Source organism: Molossus molossus, unplaced genomic scaffold, assembly GCF_014108415.1.
Source record: "Molossus molossus isolate mMolMol1 unplaced genomic scaffold, mMolMol1.p scaffold_m16_p_1, whole genome shotgun sequence".
NCBI classification, from domain to species: domain Eukaryota; kingdom Metazoa; phylum Chordata; class Mammalia; order Chiroptera; family Molossidae; genus Molossus; species Molossus molossus.
In genome coordinates, this window is record NW_023425344.1 from 31,208,799 (window position 1) to 31,229,383 (window position 20,585).

Below are 20,585 nucleotides of genomic sequence, written 5' to 3' on the forward strand. Positions count from 1 at the left end.
CGGGAGTGTGGTCCTCAGAAGAGCAGACATTACACGTAGGTAAGATTAACATTTTAATGTCCTAGAAGAGTTTGAGCTGAAAGGCTGACTTAGTCTTTTGCTTAAATAACTCTCTTAAAAAAGAATGCCCAAGGGAATTATCTATAATAACCACCATTTAATAACGGTACTGATTTATTTTCAACTTAAGAAATTCATTATCTAACTAAGCTGATACATCCTCTATAATTTAATGATGTGCTGATATCTGCCAGTGACTAGAAACAAATATATCTACCACCTGCATAAAGCCTCTTTATGCTCCCCAAGAGCTACTCTGCCCCTAAATCTCAAGCCACTGAATCACATGATCCCATCCTCCTTCCTCCCAAAAGCACTGAAAAAAGAAAAAATAGTAAAAGGTGAGTTTGTCTAGTTGGGTGAGTTTGAAGAGTTACATGAGTCAATGTTTTACAGCAGTAAGAGAAGAAACGAAAGGCCAGAGGAAAGAGCAGACCTGACCGACCAGAGGAAACTAGAGGTTTTCTAAGGCTTCCGTAGAAGCTTAGGGCACCGCGCGCAGCACATCGGCCTCTGGACGCTGCAGCAAAGTGCATGTAACCGACTCTGCCCAGAGGTTCCACCATACAAAACCATGGTCAGATTCAGCTACATACACCGACCACGAGGAACCCGTGCAAGACCAGTGAGTTCCTAAGCTCGCCACGGAGAAGCAACGTGGGTGTTAGGACCACAGTGCACATATGAAGACACGTTCCAAGAGAGACGTGTGCAGTTAGGGGTCGGCACTCCTCCAGGACACAGCGACGCTGAGGGAGTGTCGCGCTGGCAGCCGAGTGCCAGCCCCTGCACTGCGCAGAACGCGAGCCGCGAACCCTCGGTGGAAGGCTGCGGAAAACAACTCCCGCCACTCCCCGTGCAGGGACACAACTCTCTCAAGAAAACTCTCACGAATAAAGTGTAATACTGTACACTTTCAAGCGGCAAGTTATGGCTTCCAAAAGCAAGCCCGTGATTTGCCAGCAACTACTCTTAACTGAATTTTTAAAGATCTGTTACATTTGTAGCTTCAGTAGAGCTTATTTTATAATTGATAAAAGTCTAAAATGCTTACTCATTTTCGTTTGTTAATAAAGATCTGAAGAAAGTTAAAAGTAACCCCACTTCAAAAGTTTATATGGAACCAAAAAAGACCCCGAATAGCCACAGCAATTTTGAAAAAGAAGGACAAAGTAGGTGGGATCACAATACCAGATATCAGGTTATACTACAAAGCGACTGTAGCCAAAACAGCCTGGTACTGGCACAAGAACAGGCATATAGACCAGTGGAACAGAATAGAGAACCCAGAAATGGACCCAAGGCAATACGCTCAATTAATATTTGACAAAGGTGGCAAGAGCATACAGTGGAGTAAATACAGCCTCTTTAATAAATGGTGTTGGGACAGCTACATGCAAAAAAAATGAAACTAGACCATCAACTTACACCATACACAAGAATAAACTCAAAATGGATAAAAGACTTAAATGTGACCCGTGAATCCATAAAAATTCTAGAAGAAAATGTAGGCAACAAAATTTCAGCCATCACACGGAGCAGAATTTTCACTGATACATCACCTAAGACAACAGAAACAAAGGAAAAAATGAACACATGGGACTACATCAAACTCAAAAGCTTCTGCACAGCAGAAGAAACCATCAAAATGGAAAGGCAACCCACTGTATGGGAGAACATCATTGCCAATGATACATCAGATAAGAGGTTAATTTCCAAAATATATAGAGTACTCATACAACTCAACAAAAGAAAGACAAAGAACCCAATTAAAAAATGGGCAGAGGAGCCCTGGCCGGTTTGGCTCAGCGGTTGGAGGGTCGGCCTGCGGTACAGAGAGACCCGGGTTTGAAACATCACATCGATGTTTCTCTCTCTCTCTCTTCCTCTCTCTCCCTCCCGCTCTGTCTGAACAAAAAATGCAAAAATGTCCTCGGGTGAGGATAAAAAAATAAAATAAAAAATGGGCAGAGGAGCTGAATAGACACCTCTCCAAACAGGACATACAAATGGCCAAGAGACATATGAAGAAATGCTCCACATCACTAATCATCAGAGAGATGCAAATTAAAACAACAATGAGCTATCACCTCACACCTGTCAGAATGGCCACCATCAACAAATCATCAAACAAGTGTTGGCGAGGTGTGGAGAAAAGGGGACTCTAGTGCACTGCTGGTGGGAATGCAGACTGGTGCAGCCACTATGGAAACAATATGGTGCTACCTCAAAAAAAAAAAAAAAAATTTAAAAACTGAACTTCCATTTGTCCCAGTGATCCCACTTCTAGGAATATACCCTAAGAAGCCTGAAGCACCAATCAGAAAGAATATATGTACCCCCATGTTCATAGCAGCACTATTTACAATAGCTAAGATCTGGAAACAGCCCAAGTGTCTATCAGTAGACGAATGGATAAAAAAGCAGTGGTACATATACACAATGGAGTACTATGTAGCTGTAAGAAAGAAAGATCTCTTATCCTTTGAGACGACATGGAGGGACCTGGAAAGTATTATCCTAAGTGAAAGAAGCCAAGCAGAAAAAGACAAATACCACATGATCTCACTTATATATGAAATATAATGAATATAACAGTCTGAGGAATAGGGTAGACCCAGAAACATGGAAGTAGGGTACAGACTGACAACCCTCAGAAGAGGGGGTGGTGAGGGGAAGGAAGAGATAAACCACAGAACTTATATGCATGTATGCATGACCAATGGACACGGACAACAAAGCCGGGGACGGGGCGGGGGGGGGGGGGATGGGGAGGAGGGTGTCAATGGGGTAAAAAAGGAGAAGCATCTGCAACAAAAATAAAATTAAATGAATAATAAAAAATAAAAGAAAAAAATGAATAAATAAAAAAATAATAAAAAAAGTAACCCCAAATAAATTTTAGACCAAAATAATGATTCAAGGTAAAATGAGATATTCAGTGCAGGTGCAAATATTTCCAAAACAATGTGTACTTCTAATATGTAATAGACTGGAGACAAATGGAAGCTAATTAACGAGACATTCCACTTCCACAGGAAATTTAATCTCAGTGACACCTGAGGAGTTCCTGAACATTACTTTCCATCCACAGAGAATTCCTGCACAGGAGCATCTCTTTCTCCAACCTTTGCACTACAGAAAAAATTAGGCTGCTTGGCAGACACAATTGTGCCGAACATACATAAGGAGCCACCCAGACAGGCAGATTCTAATCTTATGACTACAGAAAGAAAGTATCTTTATATCCTAATGAGACCATTATTCCTTCTCAAGGTAATAGTTCAGAACAATTAATACAGTTATTCTCTGAGTTCAAATACCTCCACTGTCCTGTAATCAAAATTTATTAATACCACCGAGAGCTAGTGAATTATTTAATATTTCCAGTATTTGGTTGACAGTACACCAATAAACTGTACTGTGTAAATAGATCCATAAACTGCAGCATACTTAACATGCAATACTGACCAGTGCTCGTTCTGGGAACTCTTTCATCCTGGCCATTTCTTGTTGCATCATCGTCCAGGTGTTCCACCTGCACCTTGGCCCCTTCTTCGTCTCCTTGCTTGTAATTCAGTGATGGAATTCCTTAGGCTTACTCTCTTGTCCTCTTTGCTGCTCACTCTATACTCTCTAGTTCATTCATACCAGTAACCCAGTGATAACCAACACACAAATATATATACCAGCCAGACTCTCATCTGAGCTCTAGACAGTCGTACCTCGCTCCCTCCTTGACATCTCCCTGTAGCCGTCTCAAAGGCATTTCAAACTATGTCCAAATGATAATCTATGATTCTAATCCCCAAGACTTGGTCCTTGCCTCGGAAGATGAACCATATACTACCCATCCACACAAACTACAAACTTGAGAGTCATCCTTGTACCTCCTTCTCCTGCTCACTCCCATCCAATTCATTTCTTCATTCAACACATGTTTACTAAACACTTCATAAGTGCCATGCCCTGTTACCATAGCTGATGATACAGCAGTGAACAAGAGACAAAAACTCTTGCTCTCATGGAGCTTACATGCTAGTGGTTACAGACAGAATATGAACAAAATAAGTATGGTATGTTGCATGTCAAATGATGATGTCTTATCGATTTTTCTCCTAAATATATATTGAATTCATTTTTTCCATATTTCTTCATCTCTACCATACCACCTAGTCTATGAGAGCTTCATTTTGTTTATACTTGCTATTAGAATACTCTTCTAATAAGTCAACCTAAATCCTGTTTTCTTTCCAATCTATTTTCTACATTTTGGTAAAAGCACCTTTGGATGATGACAATACAATTAACTTTATTCAGCACTCACTATACACTCAACACTGTTCTAAGGACCTCACATGCCTCATTCAATTCTCATGATAGCTAGCATGCTTACTTGATTAATGTCTGTCTCCTCCACTGGGCTGCAAACTCCCATCAGGGTGACTTTTACTCAGGGGCATATGCTCAATATTTGATTTCTGAACTTAGTAGACTTTAAATAAGTATTTGTTTTATAATGAATAAAGCTTATTAGTGTTTAAGTTAACAAGTTCATAGCAAAGAAAGCATGTTTTTCATGGTGAATATTATTAATTTAACAAACAACCTTGACCCTTACCACAAGAATTGGCATTTGACACAAAACACTATTTTTTTTTATTAAACTAGAATTTCTCCACCAATTTGACAGCATTTTTAAGTAAGCATATATCTCATTTGTTAGTTATGCATAAAAACAGGAAATCATATTATGTTAAGTTGTCCAAAGCATCAAGAGTTAAAAGGCACTGAGGTGGATAAATCTTAGGTATCACACTTCAAGGCAATTAGTACTATGCTTTATTCTAAAAAATTTTTTAAATGCTGTTTAACAGAATATACAGGAAGTTTCACTAGAATGTAAGCTCTGTTTTATTCACTGATGTAAGGATGGTCAACATTACTGGTCTTCGTCAATGTCCAGTTGTCCTCTATTTCTATGGACATGGAGATTATACCTCCCTTTTGTCATGCCACTAGGTCTAATATTAGGCTGTAAATAGATGTGATGTGCACCATTTCTAGGCCAACATACAGAAGAAGTGAGATCTCCATTCTTTCTCTTCCTCGAATCCGCTGATGACCAACATTCCACACAAAGGCAAAGCCTTGATCCAGCTGCATCCATGACTATTTGAAAAAGGATGCATCCTGCCCTCCCCATCCCACAACAACCTGCAGTGTGTTTGAGATGCAAAACACAAAGTCATGTTTAAGCCACTGACACTTGGGACATGATTATTACTGCAGGAAAAGTTTAATACATCCTAATATACATCCTAATGAATACCTGTCACCTAAGTACTGCTTCCTCTATTGCTGTTGAATAAATGAATGAATGAATGAATATATGTATTCATTATAACTACTGATAATTTGCCCAATTATCTAAACTATTATTGATTTTTTCTTTTCTAGACAGTAATATTTAAACTTTCCATAACCTTATACCTTGATATCAATTTCTTGTTAAATCATTCTTATAGACCATTTTTAGTCCATTTCTTAACACATTTTATTAGAAAGCTACTTCAAATACTACTACTGTTACCCCACAATATTAATATTACATCCTTCAGAAACTGCCTAATTAGCCCAGCCAGCGTGGCTCAGTTGGTTGAGCATCGACCCATGCACCAAGAAGTCACCAGTTCGACTGCCAGTCAGGGCACATGCCCAGGCTGTGGGCTCGGTCCCAGTGCGGGGTGTACAGGAGGCAGCCAATCGATGTTTCTATCTTTCTCTCCCTCTCCAGTCCTCTCTCTAAAAAACAATAAAAACCATTATTAAAAAAAAAAAAAGAAATAGCCTAATTGGCTATATTCTAATAGTACCCAATTATTACGTCATGCTAACAGGATTTTGTTAAAAACAACAACAAACTTCTTGGATGCTATTCTATTTACCATGTATTTTCATAAAGAGGGATACTAAAACCATAGCTAGAGCCTTTACAGTTCTGCTGAGAAAAAAGAAGATAAAGACAGAAGAGGCAGTTTAGAGCAATGATTTCAAGGCAGGGATCTGGAGCCTTGAATTCTGACAGCCCGGCTTAAATAGTTGTGACCTTGAGCTAATTACCTGGCTATTCTGTGGCTTCTCACCCTCCTCTGTAAAATGGGGATGATACCATTTATTCTTTAAAAGGTTGTTATAAGATTTAGTCAATGTAAAGGACATAATGCAAGTACATGGAACCCAGAAGTTCACAAACTGTTATTAATTAATATTATTGTTAGTGCCTCGCCACAAAAATAAAGCGACAGAGCACTGGATGGCATAAAAATGCTGTCAATTTCTTGGGCGAGACACATGTCTGCTCCAAGCCTCAGCTTCCTTACACCTTTAACATGGGGTTAATATCCAACTTTCAAAGTTACCTAAGGAATTAAATGAGAACAAAGATATTGCAAAAACAATAGCACAATGCCTAGTGAGTAACAGATACTCAATGAAACCAGGTTAAACAAAGAAAGAAGAGGGAATACAAAAGGCAAAGAAAGAAACAAAGTTGTAATAAAGACCAATTCTTAGGGAATGCCAAAGCCAACCATAATTTAAAAGATGGTAAGTCTGTGTGGAACAGAGGAGTGAGAAGAGACCCCTTACAATTTTTAGCTAGTGGCCCCGAGCAAGGATGTCATTATCAACCAAGAGGACTGTGATGTGTTACACACACGCACACACACACCTCTGTTTGCACTCTTAGACACTGGATGTTTTTGAGACTGATGGTGTAATCGGTCTGCTGACCTGTCTGATGGTTTAGTTATGCTGTGGCTCATGTGTTCTTAGTGAGAACCCAATCTGATCCCCCATGGCCATAATATTAATGTTTGTATAACTTTAAATTGGAGCTTTCTTAAGAAGGTTTCAGCCTTTCCTCGCCTTACCATCTGACTTGCCTAAGGCTTGATAGAAGGTCATTTCAGACAGGCAAATTACTTAAAGGGCATAGAAAAAAATACTGGCTTCCTCTACTAAGGTAGTTAAAATAACCATTAAAATAGAAAAAAAAAAGAAAAAAACCTGAGTTTATTTTGGGGAATGAATTTTATAAAAGGCAAATTGGCTTCCCCTTTTCTCTGCTACCACGGAAAAATAAAAATAGCACATTTGCTGTTACTCTCTTTTAATAAAATAAGATAAAAGAAAAGAAACTTAGAACTACTAAAATAAGATGAAAAGGAATCATAGGTATTTAATGAGGTGAAAACTAGGGTATATAAATTTAAAAATAAGAAATACAAAAAAAACCCTCTTTACATTTGCATAGTTTGGAGGTTCTGTTTAACTTGAAACAATGATCAAATTGAAAACTGATGCGTAACCACTAGACATAGACAACAATGCTGGGGACTTGGGGGAGGTGGGATGGGGAGAAGGATGTCTATGGGGGGAAAAGGAGAAACGTGTAACAAAAATAAATTAATAAAAATTGAAGGAAAATAAAAACTGAGTATAATTAGAAATAATGTTCAAATATATTTTTCTCTCTAAGCCAATTATTATAGTCAAATTAATTTCTTTCATTAATAAACTACAAACAGAAGGGAACACTGTAGCAAGCACTTTGCAATATTAATCCTATAAAATCAATAGAAATTAACTGCAGAGGTAGGAGTATATTCTATATACTTTTAAGTTGAATGGGCATTTTGAGCAGTGTGTGCCAAGAATAAAATAACTTAAAGATGAAACCAATATTCATATAAAAATAACAGAGTCACATTTATTTATGAAAAAATGTAGTACTTACAATATCTTCTATTATCTCTTTGATAGCTGCCACAGCTAAAATAAATAAGAGAGGAACCAGTGTTGTATAGCGACCTGTTGGTGATACATCAGGTATTTGCTATTTGAACGGGAAAAAAAGAGAGAAATCCAGTGAGAACTAGCAGGTTGATAATACACGGATAAACAACAACTTAGTACCTCTTAAAATACGCTTTTTTGATTTTACTATGTTGGCAGACTAACACTGGGGAAGGTAATTTGCTCATATGTAATAAGTAGACGGAAGAGCATGGCAGGACTAACACCTACAAAGGGGGACAGGTTAAATAAATTACAGTATATCCATATGCTAAAATACCACATGACCACTAAAAGCGGTATTTTAGATACACAATGATCTCTTGGAAAATATCAACATGTTATCATCCAGATAAAAAAGATTAGGAAACACATGAACTCTATCATCCCTTTTTGTAAACTAAATTAATACACAATGCTGAAGGGAAAGAAGACCAGAAGGACATACACTCAGATTTTAAGAGATAGTTGGCTCTTGGTGGTGGGATGAGTTACAAATATTTTCTTTAGGCCCTCTTGTGTTTTCTATTTCTTTATACAATGAGTGTGTGTCCTTTTTTTTAATAAAATAAAACTGTTTTTTTTTTGTTTTTGTTTTTTTCTGATTACAACTAACACAACTACAAAGAGAAACAAGATTTAAAATGGTAATTCTTGAATCCTAAAGTTCAGGATTAACAGTTTTACTGCTATTAAAACAAATTAGCATTTTAAGAAAAAGTCCCATTCCGCTTTTAGCACGCAACAAATAGTCCTTGCCACACTGAATTTACAGAACGTTTAAAAATAAGCCGATTACAAATGAATGGAAAGGCTTAAAGCCACAGAGAAATTCTAACAGTGCTTGTGGCACTGTCCAACCAAGCCAGCGGATTTCTCTGTGTTCAGATAAGCTTAGAAGACTGGTCACAGGCATTTGTTAATATTGGGACATTTGACCTTGGACTAAGGACACAACTTTACCTGAAGCAGAGCAATGAAGAGAAAAAAGGAATTGGCGGCTCTTCGGAACTGAGAGTAGAGAAATCGTGGGAGGAATGTGATTATGTTGTATTTTGCAGTGCTGCAAACAAAATGCAAATTAGCATAAAACTTAATTACTCCACAATCAGCTCCAATGTCTACAAAACTATATTATCACCATATAAAAAATTAGGTGATGAACCTAAATGAGAAGGAGTGGAAAGAACTGTATAAATAAATAGTAACACTTCAATTTTCTGCCTAATATCTTTTGTTCTCATTGGCCAATAGTCCTATTTAACATTACTAGGGGTAGCTTACTAAGAAAAGCAACTTTAGTTAAGAAAGTGTATAATATGTTAATTGAAAATAAAATCTTGCAAAAAAAAAATCAGCAATTTGAGCAGGACCAGAAACTAAATATAGGTGCCTTCCCTGAATAACTTCAGAGAAATTGGGAGTTTTCTGCGTGAATTTTCTTCACAGCGCCTCTGTGAACTTGGCTAGGACTTCACACAGAACACATCACATTTAGCCAGAGTCAGGAATCCCCATTTGGGTCTTAGGAACATCCCATCTTCCTGTTAATTAAATGGAGGGGAGATTAAGGGACATATACCAGACTTCCCAAACTGTGAAAAGTTACTTTTGAATTTGAAGTTCTACATATTCGTTTTAAATGGGCACGTCTCAAACCTAGGAATTTTGCCAGTGGGGAAAACTGAACTAGCATTGGGGTGCTCACTTGGTTCCAGGGGCCACTTAGTGAATAGGGCTTATCACAGAGACACTTTTTATGTTATTGTTGGAATGAGACTATAACAATGAAGTAATTCTCACAGCCCTCCCTTCCTCATCACCATACTAAATTTTGCAACTATCAAAAGCCAATATTAAATGACTATTTAACCAAAAGGAGTTCTTGGTGAAGAACTGCCAAAGACCTCTTCTAAAATGTAAAAACTTGTGAACCCAAACAATGCTTTATCATTGTACAACAGGTTGAAGAAAAAGGTGTTTACCCATTAGCAGCTGCTCATCCTTTCTGCTCCTCCCTGCCTCCAGATTCTTATTAACATCTCCTTATTGGCTAGAAGATGGAGAACTCGCCCATTCACGCGGCCTCTAGGAAGCTCTCAAGTACTCACTGATTTAACTGCAAGCTCTTTGCGGGGGTTTGCATTTTGGCTGGGAGAGCGGCCCACAGCCCTGCTTCGCAGTTCCTACCTGACATGGTTATTGCAGAACTTGGTCAGCTGCGGCTGGTTGATGAATATAGTCCGAGTTTCCTCCTGGTCCGCCAGGGAAGTCTTCTCTGACACATCGTCGGTCTTCTCATAACCTGAAAGACAGAGAGTCTTCTTACTTGATAAGAAATATTTCATTGTATTATCCAGACCAAAACCACATTTTGTAACTATTCCGGAATCTAAAGTCAAGCTACACGCATCTTCTTACTGATCTTATTTCTTTCATAGTAAAAAGAAAACCCCCCACATTTAATTTTTCTACTGAATGTAAAGGGGCATTTAATAGCCATGTGAAAACGAACCCATTTCGAAAACAGTGACATCAATTTTCAATTTTTGTTCATCTTTCCCCCATATATGTTCAACTTATTTTATTTCTTCCCGCTACATAAGAACATGTCAAAAGCAACAAAAATTTTTAAACTGGTTTCCATTACAGTTTGAGACAATACTAACAAATTAAAATGTAAAAAGTTTAAGCATACACATATACTGCTTTTTTTCCTTTCCATTTCGATGAAGACAGAAATGTTTGCCAAATGAGGTTTAAATAGGAAACCACACCAATTATTTAACTCACTATGGTGAACTTACTCCTGTCAATAATTAGAATTTATGTTCACAAACAAATTTAAAATGTTCTAAGGTCATTTCAAGTCATCTCACAATCACTGTAACAATATTACAGATTCAGGCCATTTCAACCAGGAAACTATTGCAAAGTTAATATATATATTTTTTAAATCCTCGCCTAATCCTCGCCAGGGGACATTTTTGCATTTATCTTCAGATAGAGGGGGAGGGAGAGAGGGAGGAAGAGAGGGAGAGGGAGGAGGAGAGTGAGAGAGAAACATCCACCAGATGCCACCCACAGGACCCCAACTGGGGCCAGGGATGAACCGCAACCGAGGTACGTGCCTTTAGTGGAAGCGAACCCGGGTCTCTCTGGTCTGCGGGCTGACGCTCTAACGGCTGAGCCAAACTGGCCAGGGCCACAATAATTTTTGAAAAACACATGTAAGTTCTGGAATAAAACATTTTAAACTGCTTATCTGACCCTAGCAAGACTTCGGTGAGATTAGACTAAATCATTCCCTTACCCCTTTCCTGGCAGGGGTACCTACAGTCCTCTATCTCTTTTCTGCCAGCCAATGTCAACGCCTCCCATAGGATCTGCAACATGGGGTCTCTTGTATTTTGTGGTGCTAAGGCCTGTGAACCTTCTCTGTGTTTCCACAGCCTTCTTTGCTCTCCCCTCCCCCAGCAAAACACGCACCAGAACACTTGGTTGCCGCCTGCTTGTGAGTCATTCTCCCGTACCAGAGAGGGAACTCCCTGGGGCCACCGAAGGTGTGTTCCTCCTCTCCCAACACCAGTACCAGCAGCAGGTACTCAGTGAATGTTTGCAAATAAATAAATACCCAATGACAAAGGAGTGATTATTTGGCCGATTTTTTTGAGGGCAAGCAAATGCTTCTCCACCCACTGATAAGGTCACTACAACAGCCAAGAGCTGGTAACAAATTGTCTAAGAAAAGCTCGTGGTGGGCTTTTGCTGCTTTATGAAACCAGAACTTCATTTAGGATTTCGACCAAGGTGAGGAGGATGAGCACAGAGGCCCGAGCATCTGGAGGACTGTCCTGAGCAGGGCAGTGCAAACGGCCATAAAGCCGATGCACAGACACAGGGCAAGGTCCAGACAGGTGGGATACGGCATTAAAAAGCACATGGGCTTGTGAAGAAGTCTGGATTGCATCCCCTTGTTGGCAGCGAGTCCCCCAAAGTTTTCCAGGCAGACAGGCACAGAGGAAGGGTCACACCTTACACTCATCACTCTGGAGGTCACATGGCTCCCCAGGAAACACTCAACTGTCATTTTACAGTTAGACACATCAGCAGCTTGGCCTGGGGCCACATGGTCAATAACTATCTTCCACTACATTACATTTTAGGTACAACACAAGCTTCCCCCCTACTTTTAATTAACCAAATTTCGCGTATGTATTATTACAGACCGAATGTTTGTGTCCTCTCCAAAATTCACATGTAGAAATCACTTCCCTCAAAGCGGTGCTATTTGGACGTGGGGCCTTTGGATGGTGACGAGGACCGGAGAGTTGAGCCCTCGTGAATGGGATTAGTGCCCTGGGCAAAGAGGCCCCGAAGGGAAGAGCTCCCTCATCCCTTCCATCCTGCAGGACACAGCCAGAGGACAGCCATCTCTGAGCCAGGAAGTGGGGCTTCACCAGACACGCAATTGCTGCTGCTTCGACCTTGAACTTCCCAGCACCAAAACTATTTTGTTAGAGCAGCCCAAACAGACCAAGACATGGACTATCAAATAGAGGCTATCAATCTTAAAAATTCTTTAAAACATTCGATTAAATTTTCCTAGTGACAGCACAAAGGTCACAGTGGACTGCGCCTGGCCCCTGGAGCGCACAGAGCCTCAGGAGCGCCGGTCTCCACTCTGCTCTGACTGACACCCTCAGGCTGCACTCCATGTAGCTGGACTGCGGAGGGCCGGGCCCTTGGACGGTCCTGGCTGAGGAGTTGGGTGTCACTCCTCCCGACATACCCATTTATATCGGGGTCTCAAATGACGTCAGGGGGAGCTGGACATCACATCGCCTTTTGCATATTTATTTGTATTCAAGAATTTCTATGGAGCAAAGGACTCTCCTAGGACAAAGGAATTAGAAACAACCCCTTCCCTGACATGAGAGTCAGAGTAATTAAAACAATCCTAATGGACGAGGGCCTCAACCACAGTCTGGTAACAAGGCACCTCTCAGGAAAAAAATAGCCAAATTCAGGGGGAAAGTCCAGGCTGGTGACCTGTTCTCAATGAAGCAAAAACACAAAATGCAGTCAAGACAGTCTATTCGACAAATGGTGTTGGAATAATTGGACAGATACATGCAAAGAAAAAAATAAAATAAAACTAGACTGCCTTCTTACTCCATATACAAGAAGAAACTCAAAATGGATTAAAGACTTAATGTAAGACTCAAAAGCATAAAAGTCTTTTTTTTTTAAATCCTCACCCAAGAACATTTTTGCATAGAGCGAGGGGGAGGGGTAGAGAGAGAGAAATATTGGTGTGAGAGAGACACATCGACTGGCTGCCACCCACAAGACCTCAACCAGGGCTGGGGACAAACTGCAACTGAGCTATGTGCCCTTAGCAGGAACCGAACCCGGGTCTCTCTGGACCACGGGCCAACGCTCTAACCACTGAGCCAAACTGGCCAGGGTCATAAAACTCTTTAGAAGAAAACAGAGGCAGTAAGATCTCTGAGATTTCCCTTAGCAATATTTTCTCTGATATAGCTCCTTGGGAAAGAGAACAAAAGAAAAAAAAATAAACAAATGGGACTGCATCAAAATAAAAGGTTTTGTATAGGAAAGGAAACCATTAACAAAATGAAAAGATAACCTACTAAATCGGAGATGATATTTGCCATTGATACTTCCAGTAAGGGGTTAATATTGAAAATGTATAAAGAATTCATACAATTCAACACCAGAAAAACAAACAATCCAATTAAAAAATGGGCAGAGGCCCTGAATAGACACTTCCCCAAAGAAAACATAGAGATGACCAATAGATATATGAAAAGATGCTCAACATCACTAATGATCAGAGAAATGCCTATTAAAACGCAGAGAACAGACTGATGGTTGCCAGAGGGGAGAAGGGGTTGGGGGGCAGGGGGGCTGGGTGAAAAGGTGGAGAGATTAAAAACTACAAATTGGTAGTTATAAAATAGTTCTAGGGATGTAAAGTACAGCACAGGGAATATAGTCAACAATATTATGTTTGGTGCCAGGTGGGTACTTGCAATAACCAGAGGACTACTTTGTAAAGTATATGATTTTTCTAACCACTATGCTGTACACTTAAAACTAATACAAAATAATATTGAATATAAACTGTAACTGAAAAAGAAAATTATGAAAGAGTAGGGCCAGTAGAGGGACAGAATGGTTCTAGGCACAGAACACTGCTGATGCCACAGGCGTTCTTCACTCCGGCAGGATGGGAAGGCCTTAGACAGGTGTGCTGTGATGCTGACATGGAGCACAACCCGGGACTCAGGCAGTGGGATGCCCTGAGCAGGTGTGACTCAAGGAGGGAGATCTGCACCAAAAGTGGGGGGCCCAGACATGGGAGATGGTCACCCTTGCCCTGTTTCCTCAAGGCTCCAGCCAGCTGGGCCACACAAGCGCTTTCACCAGCAGTGACACACGGCAGTGCCACAGGCCCCTGAGGCCCACTCCCGGGCGTCTGAAGACCAGAGGTTGCAGGTACCACCTCGTGTACGCACCTGATTCCGTTTACTCCCAGCAGGCAGCAGTGAGCGAGGCATAGCAACCTCAGAGATTCTCAGGAACATCTGAGTGAATGCACCCAACCTCAGAATCCTCGGGAATATTTCACAAAGACATCTGGGAATAAGACTGGCATTCTTACTAATTTGGAATAGGAGAGTTTGTAACTATCATAATTAGCATCTGCAATGCACTGTTACCTTACATTGCAGAAGCAGTCAGGCTAGATCTGGACATAGGGTACATACCTATCTAGACTCCCTCTGTGTAGAAGAGAAACAAGGCTCTCCTACTGGAATGAATGAACCAATGCTTTGAGGGAGGAAGGGAGCAATTTTGATCTCATATTCCTTCTGCTTTTGAGGTGAAACACATTCCCTACATTCAATTTAACAGCCATTCAACACGAATCAGACAACTCTATTTTCATGTTTCTTTTTTCTTTTTAAATTTCCTCTTTAAATCCCCACCGTCCACAGCTTTGATGACCACATAAAGCTCTGTGGTCACATCTGGACAACGCCTTCACTGAGATATTGATGTACAGTGGTGGCAAAGGTAATTAAGGAAAGAATCCCCCTAGCACCTTGCCCCAAAGAAGCTAAAACTAAGGTGGTACAGTTACCATTCCTTCCTATACACAGTCTGTCCCTTGTTTTAAGAAGGGAAGCTATGCCTCTTGGGATCTGTTTAATAATTTAGAGGGTTTGTTCACATAAATCATTAAAGTTCACTAATAGCTCTTAATTCTCCTGCCTCTCCCAGGAAGCACGTGGAGAGAGAGGCTCCGGATCTATCAACAGTTCTACGGAGTCTTCACTGGAAGGTGAGACCCCTTCAGAGCCTCCTTTGACCTTAAATCATGCAAAAGGTTTTAGCTGCTGAATGTGCTACAAGGAGATACTACTTTGTATCACTACACAAGGATGTACAAGCAACATCCTCCTGGTGACCATTTCAGCCTCCAGCAATAATTTTCTTGATCTAGAAAACAAGATGATGATGGGTCAGTGCCCTAATCACAGCCCTGAAGTGAACACGTGTTTATCTTCCCCTGAAAGTGTTAGGTCATTAAACACTCAGTGGTTGAGCAGCAAGCTCTGGTCTTTCACCACTCACTTATGTAACCCTACGCAAACCACTTAATCCCTGGGGGTTGTTCTCTTCAGCTATAAAGGAAGGGAGGAAGGCTAATAATCTTATGTTCTTCTTCAGCTCCAAACTCCTGTGAAATCAGTATCCGCTGGGCACCAGGAAGAGAAATGTCAACATCGCATTTGTTTAGCAAAACTGAAACGTTTAAAAACAAAAGAACAAATTTCCCTACTTGAATCCGATGTTTCACAGCAATGACTACCTGACGATCTGCAGCCAGAACTCAGTCCCAGAGTCCAGTGGTGCTTCGTGGTCATGGCTAAGTGTCCTCATGTGAAAAGGTAAGCAGTGACTATAATTTGTTGCCAGCAACTACTGTGCACAGCACTCACCGATGACCACTGACTAACTGGGTTACTGAGTATGTTGATGTATAGTCTTCCTTTTTTCCTCTGCCTAGAGTCATGATCACATGCTTATATATGCACACAGAATAATGTAAAGGGGAGAAAAATGCTCAACAGTTACTTAGTGGAAGGCTTTTAGTCGTTTCATGCAATTACAACAGAATTATCATCTCTGAAATTTTCCATTTCTCCTCACACACATCATGAGCAAATCAGTAAGTCCACTCACTATTCATTAGTTCATTCATTCATTCAACACATATGTTCAACATAAGTTGACCATGGTGCCTACTATGGGGCAGTCATCTTTTAAAATGCTGCAGAATCAGCAGAAAATAAGGCAAAGTTCCTTCTTCTTGGGGATTTATTTTCTAGAGAACAAGACACGTATAGAACACGGTAAGTGTGATGAAGAAAATAAAACAAGTGATAGAACAGTTGACAGAACTCTGTGTTTCTATTTCGTCATCTATGGAGATGGTAACAGGACCTATCTCAAAGGGGTTGTGAGGACTTGGTGAGTTAACAAATGTAGAGAACAATGCCTAACACATAGTAAGAGCTCCATAAATGTCAGCTGTGCTCACTGGGTAGCTGTTACCACAGCGTTGTTGCTGCTTTATACTGAGTGGGGAGCGAGGCCTCTCCAAGGAGACTGAGTGGGGACCTCAGTGAGGACTTCAATAAGGAAAGATAAGGGATAGGGTCAACTAGCTGGGAAGAGCAGGAGCAAAGCTCTGGAGGCAAGAATGAGCTTGGCATTTCCAGAAACTGAGCAACAGTAACAGTGAGCAGGAGCATCAAACCAGAAGCGGCAGACTGGGAGAAACAATAAGAAACTTGGATTTATATTCTTTATGCGCTAGGAATCCACTGAGAAATTGTAGGCGGCGGAAAGATCATTTTGAGGCTACAGCGACCATCAGGGTAAAAGGGGGCGGGGCCTGGGTGAGACTGTGGTGACAGATGAAAAGATGGATGTGCACAGGAGAGTTATTGGAAGTGGTGCTGGTATGATCGTTACAGCCTCTCCAGGTCTCTCGTCATTCCACCATCCTATGAGCCACATACACCCACTGCCTGGCGCTGCTCCAAGCAAAAGCTCAGGACTTAAAAGAAATTTAGGATTTTAAATTCCACAAATGATGAGCCACTTACGGAATTGTCCCTATAGCCAAACAACCCTATCCTTAGATATCATGCATCCTTTTCTCATTAGAACATGGTAATCAATACCATCGAAAACGCAGGGTGTAATCAATGCAGGCAATGCAGAGTCAGCACGGGAAGCAGAGACATTTAGGCCCAGTAGTTCTGAGCTTCGACAAGTTACTTATCTGTAGCTGCCCACCTTCCTTCACAGGCTTCTAAGGAGATTCGAGGAGATGCTGCACGTGTAAAGCACTCGGGACAGCGCCTAACTCCTGCACATACAAACACTCTAGCTAGTATTTCTATTGGTGAAATCGGAAAGGCAGACTATTGGAAAATGGAATAGGCTTTGTCGTCAGATCTGTGTTCAGATTTGGATTATGGCAACTTCTATATAACTCTGGGCAAGTTATTTTATGATTTGAGCCTCAGCTTCCCCGTGCATGAAATAGGGTTAATATGAAGATTAAATTACATTATGTTAACAATGTAGCACAATACTTGTCACTCAAACAGTTCCGGTCACCCTATCCTCCTACGATATTATAAAGGCAATCTCCCCACCAAAATCCTTAAGATGGGAAAAAACAAAAGTCAAAGAAACACTAATCTAGATAATAACATTTTAAAAACTGTTCATTAAAGCTGTGACTAGTGAATGAATTTAGAGAGTAAAATAATGGACTTTACAATTATACAAATTTATTTTAATAAGTACATGCTTTCCTAAAAAGTTCATCTGTATAGAGGTTATGCAACAGAAAAGCAGGGGTGTGTAGATAGGAAGGAGGAGAGAACAAATACAAAATCATTCAGTTAGTTGCCTGATAATACAGTTATAGAACCATTACATTTTTGCAGATTCACCTTTATTACAATTATAAGTAAGGCCGTAATTGGAATCCGAATATCTATTATATTAACTGCCAAACATATTTAGCAGAATTCAATTATATATCCTTTTTACTTAATGGCTTCCAATATTAGACATTAAAGAAACCATATTAATTGCTCATGTTTCTTGGTCTAGAAGGAGATCCTCAGACAAACAGCCATGCTTGCAACAGTTACACAAGCGAATAAAAGGATATTAACTAAAAAACTAACCAGACGTAGAAGGCACAAATGCAGAACTTAGGTGTGATCAAAGGTAGGTGTTACTGACCTTAGGAAATTATGAGCATCACCCATGGTCCATTCTAAAGGTTTAAATATGCCTTTACTTTGTTCTCTGGGAAAAGCAATAATAAATTAAGAATCCTCATGTAAAAAAATATTTTTTTTGGCTCAAGTTTCGGGAGCAAAACAATCTTTGGCTGAATAATGTACACATTTGTATCTTAAATATTTTGTGGGGGGTTTTTTGGTGATATAGTTATATACATACTGTACGCATACATACACGTATCTAGTTTATCTAATGAGAAATGAGGAAGCAGTTACTCGAGCTACGGAAGAGATCTGAAATCCCACATCCTCATTGTTGAAGCAGAATGACCATGTCCAGTGTTCGGCCATGAGCCCACAGCAGCTATTCAGACAGACAGGGAACCAAAAGGAGCCGCCACTCTGCAGACAATGAACTGGGTGCTCTTTAAGACTTACCTACTGCATTGTCAAACACGGCAGTGAGTTTCGGCCGGTGTGCCGTGGCCGGCATGCTGGTATACCGGAGAATTTCTAAAACGTGCAGCACCTAACTAGTCCTGACCTCTTTCCTCTTAGATTGTCAAATTGAAAAATGACAACAGTCATTCTGTGTGCATGAATCAAAATTATACCCATTTTTTGTCAGATCGGCCAAAAATACATTTTTTACTGTGCTGAAGAATTTTAGTAATTAGTTTATGTGTGCCCTGAGATTAAAAAAAGGTTGAAAATCGCTGAAATATGGCACTGAAGAAATAAAACACTTCTAAAAGCATGAACATCAAATAGAAATTATTCAGCAACATGTTCGAAATTTCTAGACCATGCCTGCGATAGGCGGAGGGGAAATGAAGTTTTTGATTGCGTCAATATCCCTTCCCTGAACAGAATACACTGATGCAGGCTCTGTGCAGGGGCATCCGCTGCTCATTCCAACTCAGTCTGCTTCTCCTGAAAATGGTCCTTTGATTTTCTTTGGAAAACTGCTTTCCCTAATGTAGACAGTCTTAAGGGACCGGTCCCTCAAGACACCATTCCCCTTTCAGGCTTAAAGGTGAGCACATGGCCCATGCGAGGCTAATCACAGTCAATTTTCAGTCTGGACATATGAAAAGGCTTAGCACAGATTAAGACTGATTCTGTGGATCCTGAAGTATAACTGTCCACTAGTCAGGCTGCCTTGGGTTATCCTTGACCTTCCTGTAACGCTTTTCATTTGATTCTGGGAACTACTCTCTACCTAAAGACTGCTAGGTTTCCATGTTATGGGGTTTTAGTGGAGGTTTTTTGTTTTGTTTTGTTTTTTAAATATTCTCAAAATGATAAAGATGAGGAAACTTTGCTTTTCACATGGAGAACTGGTCATGGTCAGAGAGCCAGTAAGTACCAGAGTCAGAGGCAGGACAACATTTGGAAATCGATCAAGTCCAGCCCAGCTTTTACAGTGATGAATGGATGCATTCATTCATTTAACAATCAAGCTTGACGTGACCTCTCCCTCTCACTATTTCTCCTCTATTGGCCCTATTCCACCTCATACAGTTTTCCAACCACAACCCTCTGCTACCCTCATGGCCTTGTTGGATGCTACTTTGATGTCAAAGCACCCTCCCTAACCCTCCTTCCTTGAAGCATCACCTACAAAAGGTTTGAATATATACAGTGGTCTTTTTACCACCCCAGCATTAATCTTTTGATCTACTTAGGTATACAGCAACTGAGAATAATAATAATAGATGTTACAGATGTACCTAACTTATATACTGAGGACAAGGCAAACACAAGGGTACATGTAAGTATCTATCATGTATGTTACTCTAATATGGGCAATAAACTTAACACTTCAGGGAAGTTCCTTGCATGCAAGAAATGTTTACTAAATTTTCTGTTTTAATATCAGATATACATAAATTCCCAGAACTTTATGGTCCTGTCTCTATCCTGACACCCTCTAATATACTTGCCTTTCAGGACCTGTCATGACCACACATGGTAAATAATATTTTCTTTAAGTGTCATTGTGGTAACTGATGTAAAAATATACAAGTATGAAAACACATCAACAGCATTTCTTTCTTGCCTAAAACAGGAAAAGATAATGGGTTAACACTTCCTGAGCTCATGCTGAACTACAGCAATCCAAAAGCAGTACTGTGAATTCTAAGTGGCAGACCCTGAACAAGTATTCCTGACACTCCCAGGGAAGGCTATCTTGCATGGTATTATGTGGAAATCTATGGCACGCCACGTGTTGCACCTCACACAGTAAGCACTCAAATGTCTTTGGTTGCCAGCCTTGGATACTAACCCAGA

General features: G+C 40.3%; 1 protein-coding gene across 3 annotated transcripts in view; it reads right to left on the minus strand.

The window, feature by feature from the left end:
* The window catches only part of ATP8A1 (ATPase phospholipid transporting 8A1), a 210,606-nt gene extending 191,808 nt beyond the window's left edge, over positions 1-18,798 (minus strand). For 2 of the 3 annotated variants that reach the window (XM_036257326.1, XM_036257318.1), the window contains exons 1-4: positions 18,729-18,798; positions 10,111-10,225; positions 8,884-8,983; positions 7,862-7,960 (exon numbers count right to left, since the gene is read on the minus strand). In XM_036257326.1, the coding sequence (XP_036113219.1) occupies positions 7,862-7,960; positions 8,884-8,983; positions 10,111-10,225; positions 18,729-18,783 (369 nt within the window). In that variant the 5' untranslated portion in view covers positions 18,784-18,798. Of the gene's footprint in view, positions 1-7,861; positions 7,961-8,883; positions 8,984-10,110; positions 10,226-18,728 lie in introns of those variants that run through there. The other variant, XM_036257333.1, reaches the window with a different exon arrangement.
* Between the last annotated feature and the right edge of the window lie 1,787 nt (positions 18,799-20,585).